This window comes from Vanellus vanellus (assembly GCF_965231255.1).
Source record: "Vanellus vanellus genome assembly, chromosome: 3".
In the NCBI taxonomy this organism is placed as follows: domain Eukaryota; kingdom Metazoa; phylum Chordata; class Aves; order Charadriiformes; family Charadriidae; genus Vanellus; species Vanellus vanellus.
The window spans coordinates 20,009,970-20,022,446 of NC_138907.1; the positions used below are offsets into that span (position 1 = coordinate 20,009,970).

The 12,477-nt window shown below is 54.4% G+C and overlaps 1 protein-coding gene across 1 annotated transcript in view; it reads right to left on the reverse strand.

The window, feature by feature from the left end:
* GALNT14 (polypeptide N-acetylgalactosaminyltransferase 14) overlaps nucleotides 1-12,205 on the reverse strand; it is a 101,542-nt gene extending 89,337 nt beyond the window's left edge. Inside the window, exon 1 of the mRNA XM_082480851.1 lies at nucleotides 11,974-12,205. Within this exon, the coding sequence (XP_082336977.1) occupies nucleotides 11,974-12,099 (126 nt within the window). The 5' untranslated portion in view covers nucleotides 12,100-12,205. The remainder of the gene's footprint in view (nucleotides 1-11,973) is intronic.
* Between the last annotated feature and the right edge of the window lie 272 nt (nucleotides 12,206-12,477).

A 12,477-nucleotide genomic window follows, 5' to 3' on the forward strand; every position in this document is an offset into this window, starting at 1 on the left:
AGGCTGACCGCACTTCACCTCCCAGCAGCCGGTCGGTGCCCTCGAGTGCCGACGCATTTTCCTCCTGCCTCACACGCGCCAGCAGAGCTTCTGCTTGCAAAGGCCAAATTGGAGCTGACTTTCCTTCTCTGCCATTGCCCCCGGAAGGCAAGGTGTCCTCACCTCCCCGGGCCTCATACTGCCTCAGGGAAAGAACAAGATCTGAACGACTTTCCCCAGCATTCAGACTCCTGCTGGAGCTCGCTCTCACCTTGCAAGGTAGACTGCGTTTGTATTTTACGTTTGATTTTGGAAACGTCACGTTTCTTGAGAGCACGGGTGCATCCAGGAAGTCCCAGCTGAGGAGCTACATCTGTATCTGTGCACAGTAATGGGGGCCTCGTCCCCTGCAGCAGCAGCAGGGACCACCAATGTACCACTCATCATCCGATTCTCGGTTTTTGTCACTTGCAAGTCTAATTTCCAATTTCAGCTATTTCACTCAAAAATGTCCTGGCTGGTTTTCTACTGCAGGGGGATTGAGGGTTGGGCGGGGAGAACCAGGCTGTCTTTCAAATAACAAAACCAGGGAAGAAAAAATGAGTTTTGGTCTCGTTACGAAATCCTGGCGACCTCCATTTTGAGACGTCCTTCCTTCTCCAAGCTCTGCGGCTGGGACTTCAAATCAGGCAGATGACAGCCTAACAGGCTCAGATATTCCACTTTCCCCCCTAGAACGCTACCAAACCAAGCCAAGAGAGAAGCCTTTGCAAAGCCTAATTTTGCACAAATACCTGACACTTCCTAAGACCGCAGCAACTGAAGTCTCAGCGGATTTCGAGCACAACAGAGAAGTCTGAGTGGAAGTGCGTAACGTCGTCCTCCATCTATGGGCTTGGGGTCAGCAGGGAGCAGTAAAGAGTAAAACAAAATAGTTGCTTGAAAAGAGAGCAGAGGCCAACCAGCACAAGGTGTGGGTAGCCTTGTACCTCCCTGCATCAGGCAGGATTCAAACTACACCCTCTTCACAGGGGCTAAATTAAAGCGGTGATAGGTACAGCAGCACGCTCCACTTCAAAACTTTAGTCCTGGTCTTCAAACACCCAGAACAGTATTTTCAAGGGTACTTAATTAAATGGTAAAAAATGTGAAAACTTAAGAAAAAAAAAGGCAAATTGATTTTCCTTCTCGCTTCCCAGAATTTCAGCCCCACAGCAGAATAGTTGCTAACAACGTCCCAAGACATATGCCATACCCTCTGCTGCAGAAGGTGTCATTCCGTCCATCCATCCCTCCCTTGCTCCATGCCATGGCAGCGGGGCAGGGAGAGCCACTGCTGACCAGCCCCAGGTAACGCTCGTCATCTCCTCCACCCCAAAATTGGCTCCTCCCGTGCCGTGGCCAGCAGACAGGACCACTGGGGCACCTCTGGGCTGCGCACCAATCCCCCAGGGCTGCGCAGTGGTCAGTTCTTTCCTCGTACTTAAGAGACCTAAACCAGAGATCTTCCTGCGGGATGGGAGGGTGGGATGGGAGGGTGCGTCATGAAGTGTTTCGCAATACCATGAGAAGCACGCCGTACGCAGCCGACACACCGTACACAGTTTACCTCTGAGCGCTGTAGGGATATTCATCCGTTCTGATCCCGGTCGCAGGAGCAGATGGCTGGTTAATGCATGTTTGAGTCTCTCTCTCTCCAAATTACACCGTATTATCACGCCGGGAAAATGCAATGGGCATTATAAACGCCACGGCTCTTCCCCGCTCCCTCCCTGGCCAGCTCCGCTCTTGCCGAAAGGCAGGACCATGCGAGACGACAGCTTCCCTTCCAGCTCAGCTCCCAGACTGCTCCAGCAGCCCCCCGGCATCTTCCCGCTGCCCACCCCACTGGAAAAACCACTTGCCTTCCCCACCCAGCCCCCGAGTTTCCCCACTTCGTGTGGGTGAGGTCAAAGTGCAAAAGGGGCTGTATCCCAAACATCCCCTGAGGCAGACCCCAAAGGATATCAGAAGATATTATTCCATCCTGAAGGACTCCAAATCAACCCATTGGGTAGAGCAGATTACCCTGTCTCAGAGGAAAAAACTCTTTAAAAAAATAATAAAATAAAAAAAATCAATGTTTAATAAAAAGAACTGACCCAAGCCATTGAGAATTAACCTGCTCGCACCTGTAACTCCTCCCTCCCATCTTTTCTCTGTCTCACATAATGACAAGCAACTAAAAATTCAATGCACAGGAAAGAAAAGATGTGCACAAACTCCCCCTGGCTCGGGGGGAGAGGGGGGGAGGGCTGCAACAGAGGCCCGCGCCACTGAACATAGTCGTGTCTTATTTGCGAGCCATGTGCCTCCATAATGCGTTATGAGGTGTGTTTGTAACCGGCGGATGCCAACAGTGGTCCTTGAGGAGGAAATGGTGTGTGTCTAAATGCAGGCAAAGCTATTTAGAAAGCCAGGACAAAGCAGCCTTGCTCTCCTGGCTTGGGCCAAATTACATCCTTTGGACTTACTCCTTCAACGGCTTCAAAAAAAAAAAGAATAATCTGTCTCAATTTCCTTGGCTCCGCAAATAATGTTTAGAGAATAGAAGGTGATTTCAGAGCTCGTTTGTTTTTGCACTGCACAAACCCTGCTCTCCTCGTATCACTTTCCAATCTGGTTTATTGTTGGTATTTCCACTAGAAAACCAAGGAGGAAAAGGCTAAAACCCTCAGTCGCACTTGAGATGGGGGGGAGGAATAATAATAATAATTTAAAAAAAAAAAAAAAAAATCTATCTTTCCCTTGTCTTTCAGCCTGGTCTGTAAATGAACCTATTTGGTTGCTGAATCAATTCTATTCTGGCACTGCACTTCCCATGGTCCTTTCCGAGACGAGATGCAATCATTAGCTCACTTGCTCCTCCAAATAATATCACAAAGCCTGAGATCGCGCTGCTTTGTGGTAAATCATCACTAATTTCTGCGTATGTGTGGCAAGGCAGGTTTTGGCAGGGGACACATTCTGCCACCCCCCTCCCCCCAGCCCTATGGCTGCCACCATCAACGCCTCTGCATCCCTTCTGGCTGGGGACAGTCCCCAACCCAGCATGTCCTCCCCATGGAGAAGTGAAACAGGCACACTGTCCCTTCCCGAAATGCTTCTCCGTGACATGCAAAGGACCGCTGCACCTCTCTCGCTCCCTCGGGGCCGCAGTAAGGGTTAATTAAGGCTCACAAGGAGCTTCCAAACAGCAGCATTGAAGGCAAATTACTAGTACTACTAATGCCGCCTCCATAAACAAAGCAGTGAACTCCTGCTGAACCTGTCGCCACCGATCATTTTCCAAAGGCACGCTTTAATGATAAGAAATCATCATCTTCCACCTCCCAGCGCCCCTATGCCACGGGCACCCAGAGCCCCAGCCCCCCTGGGAAACTCAACACCCATCCCACGGCAGGCGCCTTCCCGGGTACCCTATAGACTGATCCAGCCCGACCCAGAGCTGCCCACCCCATCAGAGCAGCGGTTATATGAGAAAACCTCTACCTAGGAAGCCCGCCTTCCCCAGCTCCTATGGAAATACATAGGAAGAATGCAGCAACACTGATTTAGACAAGCAGAGGATGGGGCCCAAGATCTCCTCCTTGGCTCACTCTTCCCGCAACGCTGACTCCTGCTGAGATTTTGGAACCAAAAAGGGGAAAGAGGGTGGGAAATCAATTTAATTGCAGCTTAGTAAGCAACTGTGCTAAGTGTCGCTGGCAAAATCTGAACATTTCGCTGCGAGAGAAAGGGGGGGGAAATGGTCTTTTCATTGCACGGGAAAGTGGATTGAGAGCAAACACCCCCCCCCCCCATCATCTGCTCCTCACCCCTTCCTTCTTTAAACAGGAGGAAGCCAGCAAGAAACACACAGCTAACGCAAGCAATCTCCCGCTCACGCTACTCCAATTAATAGTCAATCCACTGCACCCTTTGTCGTTAGGCTACACATAATTACCCCTTCATGCAAACGTCTTTCTTAAACAGATCCTACTTTTGCTTTTTCCGCAGATACATTCCCCGTAATTGGTTTTATCGCACCAAATGCTGGGCTGCCCTCACAGAAGGGAATGGTTATAACCGTGCCTCCTCTTTCTCAGCTGCAGTAGGCTGCTTTTGCGTTTCCACGGCTTCTCCCAAGCTTGCTTTTCCCACTGGCAAAGAGACCAGAGCACAGGCAAACACACCCAGAAGTACCAAACCGGCATCCCGTGGGCTGTGCGCACTGGCCACACGCATCCGAAAAACACCCAGCTCACAACACCTCTGCTTAAACGCCATATTCAGCTACCCAGGGATTTGCCAGCCTGGGACAATCACACCGCACCCGCACTTATAGGGGCATATAAGATGATGCTATTTGGGGACCTGGACAGGCTGGAGAGGTGGGCCCAAGCCAACCTCATGCAGTTCAACAAGGCCAAGTGCAAGGTCCTACATCTGGGTCAGGGCAATCCCAAGCACAAATACAGGCTCAGCGGGGAACGGCTGGAGTGAAGCCCTGAGGAGAAGGACCTGGGGGTGCTGATTGACGAGAAGCTCAACATGAGCCACCAGTGTGCGATCGCAGCCCAGAAGGCCAACTGCATCCTGGGCTGCATCAGAAGACATGTGGCCAGCAGGTCAAAGGAGGTGATTCTGCCCCTCTACTCCACTCTCGTGAGACCCCACCTGGAGTACTGCATCCAGCTCTGGAGTCCCCAACATAAGAAGGACATGGACCTGCTGGAGCATGTCCAGAGGAGAGCCACGAGGATGATCCGAGGGCTGGAGCACCTCTCCTATGAGAAGAGGCTGAAAGAGTTGGGGCTGTTCAGGCTGGAGAAGAGAAGGCTCTGGGGAGATCTTATTGCGGCCTTCCAGTACCTAAAGGGGGCCTACAGGAGAGCTGGGGAAGGACTTTTTACTAGAGCATGTAGCGATAGGAAGAGGGGGAATGGCTTTAAACTAGAAGGCGGCAGGTTCAGATTGAACATTAGGCAGGAGTTTTTCACTTTGAGGGAGGTGCGGTACTGGAACAGGTTGTCCAGAGAGGCTGTTGAGGCCCCATCCCTGGAGGTGTTCAAGGCCAGGCTGGACGTGGCCTTGGGCAACCTGGTCTAGTGGGAGGTGTCCCTGTCTATGGCAGGGGGGTTGGAACTCAATGATCTTCAAGATCCTTTCCAACCTAAACCATTCTATGATTCTATTTGCAAGGCTGCCTCTCCCAGCGCTGCCCTTCCAGTGCGTGTGCTCACCCTGCTCACGCCTGCCAAACCACAGCAGCTCAGCAGAGCGTGCCCTGCCCTGGTTCCTACGCCTGCAACCAACCACTCGGCTTCCGCAGGGAAAGAAAAACTCCAGTCCCAGCGCCATAAAACGCTCCGCAGACCAGCCTTCCCCAGGCGCAGCCATTTATAGCCCTTACCCCGCAGCCACCCCGTGTGCCACGTCCCCCTGCCCGCGCGGGGAGGCACGGATCAGGCTGCAGAGCAAGGGACAAGGCATGTCTCAGCTGAGCACAAGGAAGCAAACCCAGCTGAGGCAGGCCCTGGGCTCTGAGCACATCAAAATAAATCAGGATGATGTTCTCTTATAGAAAGGAAGAGCGAGGAGGAGACAACAGCCTTTTGAGTAAATAATCCACCCCTGTACGTATCCGAGGTAGTGGAAGGATAAATGGGAAAAAAAACATGTTCCTTGATAGTCAGCATCTTTCTCAACACTTCACAACATAGGTGCTGTGCCTATGACACCTCAGCACGCGGACACAGAGCTGATTTTGGAGACCCCCCCTGCTCAAACGCAGGACTTTCTTTTGTCGAGCCCATCCCTGAGGGTCACCAAGGGCTCAGGGCCACAAGCCAGAGCTAAGCCCTCCTAAAAACCCAGCTGCAGGGGCAAGGGCCTTTCCCCATCCCCTGCCGAGGGGACACCACCACGCCACACCAGCTGGTGAAGGACGCTGCAGCCCAGAGGGATCCCGCCGGCAGCACACAGGGTGCTCCGCAGGGATTTTGCCAGGGAAAGCTGATTACAAGAGAGAGCGTGACACTCCTGAGCCCAGCTCACCCCAGGAGCATCACCACCTCTGACACCCCTTCAGAGCGCAGCAGCGGGACTTTTCCAGCTATTTCTACTCTTCTAGAGCAGAATAAAAAGTATTTTTCCTCTTCTGGTGCTCAACACCTCTTGTCAACAAGCCACATGCCAGCTGCACAGAAATTTATTTAGATTCTTACAAGCAAAGCAGCGTAATCCTTCCATCCTCTCCATCCTTCCCTGGCGTTTTTTTAAAAGCACTGAGCTCGGAAAGGCGCCTGGACATCCCGACACCCACCGCTTATGCAAAGCCAACAGGTCTTGTTCAATCAATATTTATGCCCCCCATCAGTCACAGCTGCAACACGGAGCTCTATGAGAACGTAACGGGGGTAAAATTAACAGGGTTTTCACTGAGTGCCTATTGTTTCACAGGTATCTCAGAACGCGCCTTGATGCGCAGCCGGTAGATTAATTAAATGAGATGTACAAGGCAGCCTGTTTGTCCATGGCTGATTGAGTAGGCAAGGTGACTGGGTGCTGCCTTTGGCAGGACTTCTCTCCCGGCTCCTGCTCCACGAGGACACAGGCGTTTGCAGGAGGAGGCGGTGGCTGTGCTGAGAAAACCCCTTTCCCAGGCCCACCAGAAGGAAGGTGAACATCTGAGAAACGGCACCCATTGATGCATCAGACCTGTCCCATCTGGTCCCACAGACGGGGACAGCTTGGGCATGGGTTTGTGTTTTATATTTCCACAGCCATCACAAAATACACCGGCAGGAAACAGCATCTGAATCCCACCCCATCTCTTGCACTATCAAAGCTTCGGACGTCCTAGAAAGCCTGGGTTTGCTCCTAGACGTCTCACTGGTAAAGTATGACAGAAGTTTCCTCTTCTCTCCCATCCCGACCCTACCGATGCCGCCAGCCGAGCCCGCAGCCAACCCGAGCTTCCCTGGTATTAAACGCTCTGCCTTTTTGTTCCCGACAGCTTTGCCACTTCAATCCCTTAATTGTTAAGATCTGAATTTTTGCAGGATACACAGTTATTTTAATCTGTTAAGTGGCTCTGCTGCTGTAAAACTGACAGGAATTTAATATCTGGAGACTGTCAGCTGAGCTCCAGGTGCTGAGGCTTTCTAGACGGGGATGATGCAGAAGGAGGCGCAGGCTGGTGCGAGGCACAGAAGCGCAGAGCTGGCAAGCGTCCCTTCGCACGGAGGTCTGATCCTGCAGGGTGCTGAGCACCTCGGAGCACTTCCCGCAGGCAGCGAGGGTGCTGAGCCTCCCATCCCGGAGCCATCCCCCCGCTGCATTTGAACACGCTCAGAAAGGAGCTGTTGCATTGCATTGCAAACGGTAGTACAAGTCAAGTACATCGGGTCATTTTTTTTTATAAAAGGAACTTTTCCCCCGTAGCCTTTCTCCTGCAATCCAGCCCACGACGGACCCGCTTTCCCTCCGGAGGCTGTCAGCTGCGCTTCAGCCATTCATCCAAGGGAGCAAGCCAGCACGCAGGAGGGAAAGAAGAGAAATAAAAACCCCAAACCCAACAAAAAAAACATCCTCCTGCCCCTCCTGCACGCACCGCTGGCCCCGAGCGCCGGAGCCCAGGCCCTTTGCAAGCCCCTCACCGCAACAGGGCTCTGCTGTACAGCCAGCTCCCCGCGCCGGTCTGATACGGATTCCCCATGTGGAGAAGATGAGATGAGATGATGAGATGACCATGGGGTTGTCACCCACCCCTCTCCTGCTCCCTCCTGAGCATCACCCAGGTCCCCGCAGCTGCAGCCTGGCACAGGGCACCGGCACGAGCACGGAACATCCCTGCAGAGCCAGCGACACATACTCCTCACAAATCAATTGGGGAATTTGCTTGTAATTAATCCCGCGTATCAGTTCCTCTCATTATTTCTTAATGTAATTAAGTTATTAATTTATATGTGCATGTGTCCCCCCTTCCCAAAGCAAAGCAAAGGGCCGGATCGGAGGGAGGCGGGGGAGATGCCGGGCGGCAGTGCGGGGCCACGAGTCCAAATTAGGGGAGCACGTGCTAAGCGCCGACGCCACCTCCCTGTGTGACTTCAGGTGGGTCACCGGCAGCCTGACTTTCCAAGAGGGTTGAGTGACTCCAATTCCTCTGGAATCAACAAGAGCCAGAAGGATACAAAGTTCAATTAACCTCTCCGGGTCCCAGTTTATCCAGCCGGAAAACTACCGGGGCAGGGAGACAGGCTGGAACTAATTAATGCTTGCAAAGTGTTTCGAAATCCTCGGCCAAAAGGCAAGGAGGGCAGGATGCATCAACGAGTCCCAGCTGATCCGTAACCCCAACGGCCCCGTGTCCTTACACCCCTCATCCGTCAGACTCGGCATTCCTGCGGGCTGAGCCCACGGCTGCTAACCAGGCACCCGGCCGGGCCACGAGGCCACGGCGCCCCGGCAGAGGCCGGCACGCCGCTACGGCTCCTCTTCTTCCTCTTCTCAGCCAATGTATAGGGCTTTACAGAGGGCAGGGCAAGGGCAAGTTTTGCTTACTGCACTAATAGGGCTTGATCTGCCCTTTGGAAAAGAAAAAAAAAAAACAAACAAACAAAAAAAAACAAAAACAAAACACACAAACCCTAAGTGACAGCAGTACTAACGGCACCGGAGGGACCAGGGAAGTCATCCCAGGAACAGCTTCAAGGTCCTGAATGGAGCGAGTTATGTTCTTCTACATGCTACCAGCCCTGCAAGGTTACTACAGCCCACCGCCGGGAGGGAGTCCCACACCCTAAAATCCAGCCTCAGCCTGCTCGGGCAGCCCCAGCACGCACCGCCAGCGGCTGCAGGGAGGAGGAGGAGGAGGGAAAGGAGGCAGCAGGGATTGCAGGGAGCAAGGGCTGGCAAGAAGGGGAGCCCTGTGAGCCTGCCTGCCACCAGGCAGTGGGGAGAGAGAGATCCATGGAGATGGGATTAGAGGGAAAAAAACAAACAAAAGGAAAAAAAAGAAAGAGGGGGTGAAGCCAAGTTAATTACAATGCACGGCTGTGTCTACCTCTTTGGGCACAAGCAGCTCGGGAAAGCTCAGCTACCGCTGTCAGACCTGCCCCGACGCCGACCTCTGCCGGGGCCGTGAGCCACCAAGCCGGCAGCATGTTTTGGGGGTAGGCAGGACTCAAAGACCACAGCAGCCCCCTCACGCCGAGGACCTGCTCCTTGGAGACCTTGCCAACCCCAACACAGGGTTCTCCGGCTATAGGAAAAACATCACATTCCTTTCGGGAAGCTGAGCGCTGGATCGGGCACAGGGTAAAGGGCGGGGGGGGACGGGGACGACAGACCAAAATATGGACAAGCCCTCCCCGCAGCCAAGGGCAGCAGCTCCATGAGCAGCAGCTCTGCCGCTAGCCCTTGGCAAGCCACCAAGGTGCCGCAGCCGGCCGGCGAGCTCGGGCACCGCAGCCTTCCAGCACCGGCCACGTGCTGTGAGCCCTGCCGGGAGACAAGCACGGGCAGGAGGAGGCATTACCAGCTGGAGTCTAACTAGAAGGGTCTAAAGGTTAAATCCACATGAGGCATGATATATGGTGTGCATATGGCTGCAGAAATAAAGCTCAACTGAGAGAGAAGGGGGGGGAAGCTAAAAAAACCCAAAAAACCAGGTCGGAAAGCGCTGCCAGGAAACTTGATGTGGATTTGCTCCATTTCTCCACCGTAGCTGTGATACAAAGTTTGCACTGCTGTTAGCAACCTACTACCTCCAGATTCTCAAGGAATTTGGGAGGACAACTCTAACTGCTCAAGTTTTCATCATCGGCAGGCGATCCTGCTGGCCAGGGGAATGGGACACACTGCCAGGCTCCTCTCTGGTACCTCTGGTACCCAAGTCAGCTCTGCAGCCGTTCAGAGGGGTTAACTCAAGTGACACCACGTCCCCGCGCTCGCAACCAGCTTATAATTCATACTGCTCAAAAGCAGTTTCCGAAGCCAAAAAATGTAATGTAAAAAAAAAAAAATGAATCTGCACTCTATGGATCTCAAGGGGATGCAACTGTTTTGATGGAAAAATCAGAGAAAATGAAGGAGAGGCAATTTTAGCAGTCAAATTGCTAGAGTTATGGCAACTCGGAGGTTGCAGCTTCGAAACTCAGGGCCTGATCCTGTGTGATGGGAGAAATTTGCTTTGCCAGCTGTGGGAGCCCAGCCCAGCCCCCAACAGCATCAGCAACCCTCACCTCGGGGTAGGGGAGAGCCGTGAACGGGAGCGGAGAGTCAAAACAAGCCACAAAATGAAGCAGCAACTCAGCTGCAGCTGGTGCTGAGCAAGAAGCAAGGTTCATTTCAAGGAGAATGTAGGAGCTCACATCAAACAGGGGAGGTCTCATTTTGCAATTTTTAAGAATGCAGTTCCAATAGAAACCTATTGGCACCAAAGCATAGTTACGGTTAAGAAAGCGCTTGCCGTCTAACTCTGTTTTCAGTGACTTATTACCTTTCCCTGCTTAAATAAATAAATAAATGTATATATAATTATTTATTTTGGGACCTGAAATTGCACAGATTCATTCCCCTCTGCTAGGATTGAAAGATTTCTGAAAGCCTGAAAAAACCTCCTCAATCATTTTTATTTAAAAAACATGGAAAACCAATAATTCCTCCGGATGAAAAAATCAAAGGAAGCTTTATGAGTTCTGACTTTTTTTTTTTTTTTCCAATCAGGTCGTTAATTCAGCTGTAGAGGTGGCAAACACACGAGACTCTCCGAAGACCTGGCCAACACGTATAGTTACTCTAAGTCACGGGCCAAACGCTCTGTTGGGCGTCACTGGTGCAAAAACAGGGCTGAGGGCTTGCACCCTTCCTCTGCTGTGGTAACCCTTAATCTCAGCAGATTTTCGAGACCTGGGCTCTAACCCCGATTACTTTATTCGAGATTTACAGCAGTATAACTAAGAGCAGCATCTAATCCGTGCCCTTTGGAAAGTTAACCCTCGGCTAAGCTCAGGCTGCTCTCAGCCGTTAGAGAGGAGAGGACACAGGACCTTGTTCAAACGAAGCTGCTTGCAGCTCCCTGCTTTTCACAGCCTTTGGGCAGCGAAACTCCGCCGTTTCCCTCCCTGTGTCGAACGGGATGCTCTTCGCATCTCTCCCTGTCCTGTCACTCCAATGTACTCTGGGGTCTCGCACATGACACAGAAACACGCGATTGCAAATGCGCCCTCCTCCCACCCAGGCTGAGGCTTACAGGGCAGCACTCCTACCCGTGCTACCTGTCTTCAAACACCGCCAGTCATCAAAAGCCCCAGTGATTTAACCCGGCTGTTGGACCTGCGGCTCTGCCACACGACGTGCCCCAACCGCGGACCACCTAAACGCTCTCCGCCTGCTCCCCTCGCGTCTCGGCCAGGGGACGGGACCGAGCCCTTCTGGTTTAGGAGAGGGCTCGGAAACGCTGCGTGACCCACGGGGGAAAGGAGCCCCCCGCGCTCCACGCGTGACAACAAAACACTCGCTTCGTTTTCTCGGGGAGCGCCCCGCTCCTTCGCTCGCCCGAAGCGAGGGGATGCTCGAAGTTGGCGGCGGGGCAGAGGGCTGGTACCGCCGGCGCCCCGCCACCCCCGACGGCTGCAGCCCCCGGTGAACCGGGGCGGGGGGGAGGGACACGGACGGCTGGTATCGTCGCTGCCCGAGGGCGTGCGGAGGAAGGGGCACCGCGACTGAAGGGGGTTAATTCACCGGGGGGAGGGGGGGGCGGGGCGGGGGAGGGAAGGGGGCAAAGAAAGGGCCTGACCCCCCACACACACAAGACACAGAGCCGGTGCAAAACTTTATGGGCAGCGCGATGGGGTGGGGGAGTGGGGGGAATCCCGAAAACCGCCGGCAACTTCTTCCCCGGGCGGCTGCGTCCCGCCCGCGCCCCGCCGGGACGGCCCCGGCCCGGCCCCGCCGCCCCTTCCTTACCTCCGACGGGCGCCCCTCGGCTCCCGCCGCCTCCAACTTCCTCCGCGCCCCGAAGAAGAGGAGGAGGGCGGCCAGCCAGAGCACCCCCAGCACCGACAGCGCCAGCCGCCGCGTCGGCCGCCTCATCCTCGGGAGGGCTGGGAAAAGTCCGGTGGGGATGCGAGGGGGGAGGCGGGGGGAGTGGGATGAAGGGCCGGGAATGGGGTAGGGAGGGCGGTGGGCGCCTCCGGGGTCAGCGGGAGCCGGGCTAGGCGGGGAGGAGGGTCTCGCCCGCCCGCCGCGGAGCCGGCGATGCGAGTCCCGGGCTGTGCATGCTCTGCAGGGGAGGGGAGGGGAAGGGAGGAGGAGGAGGAGGAGGAGGAAGAGGAGGAGGCGCCGGCAGGAGAGGGGGCTGGAGCCGGTGCCGGAGCCGCTCGCCGGGGGAAGGTGCGGAGAGCCGGGCTGCCACCCCGGGCCCGGCGGGGGGAGCTGCGGGGTCGCGCCGCTGCGCTGCCCGCTCCGCCG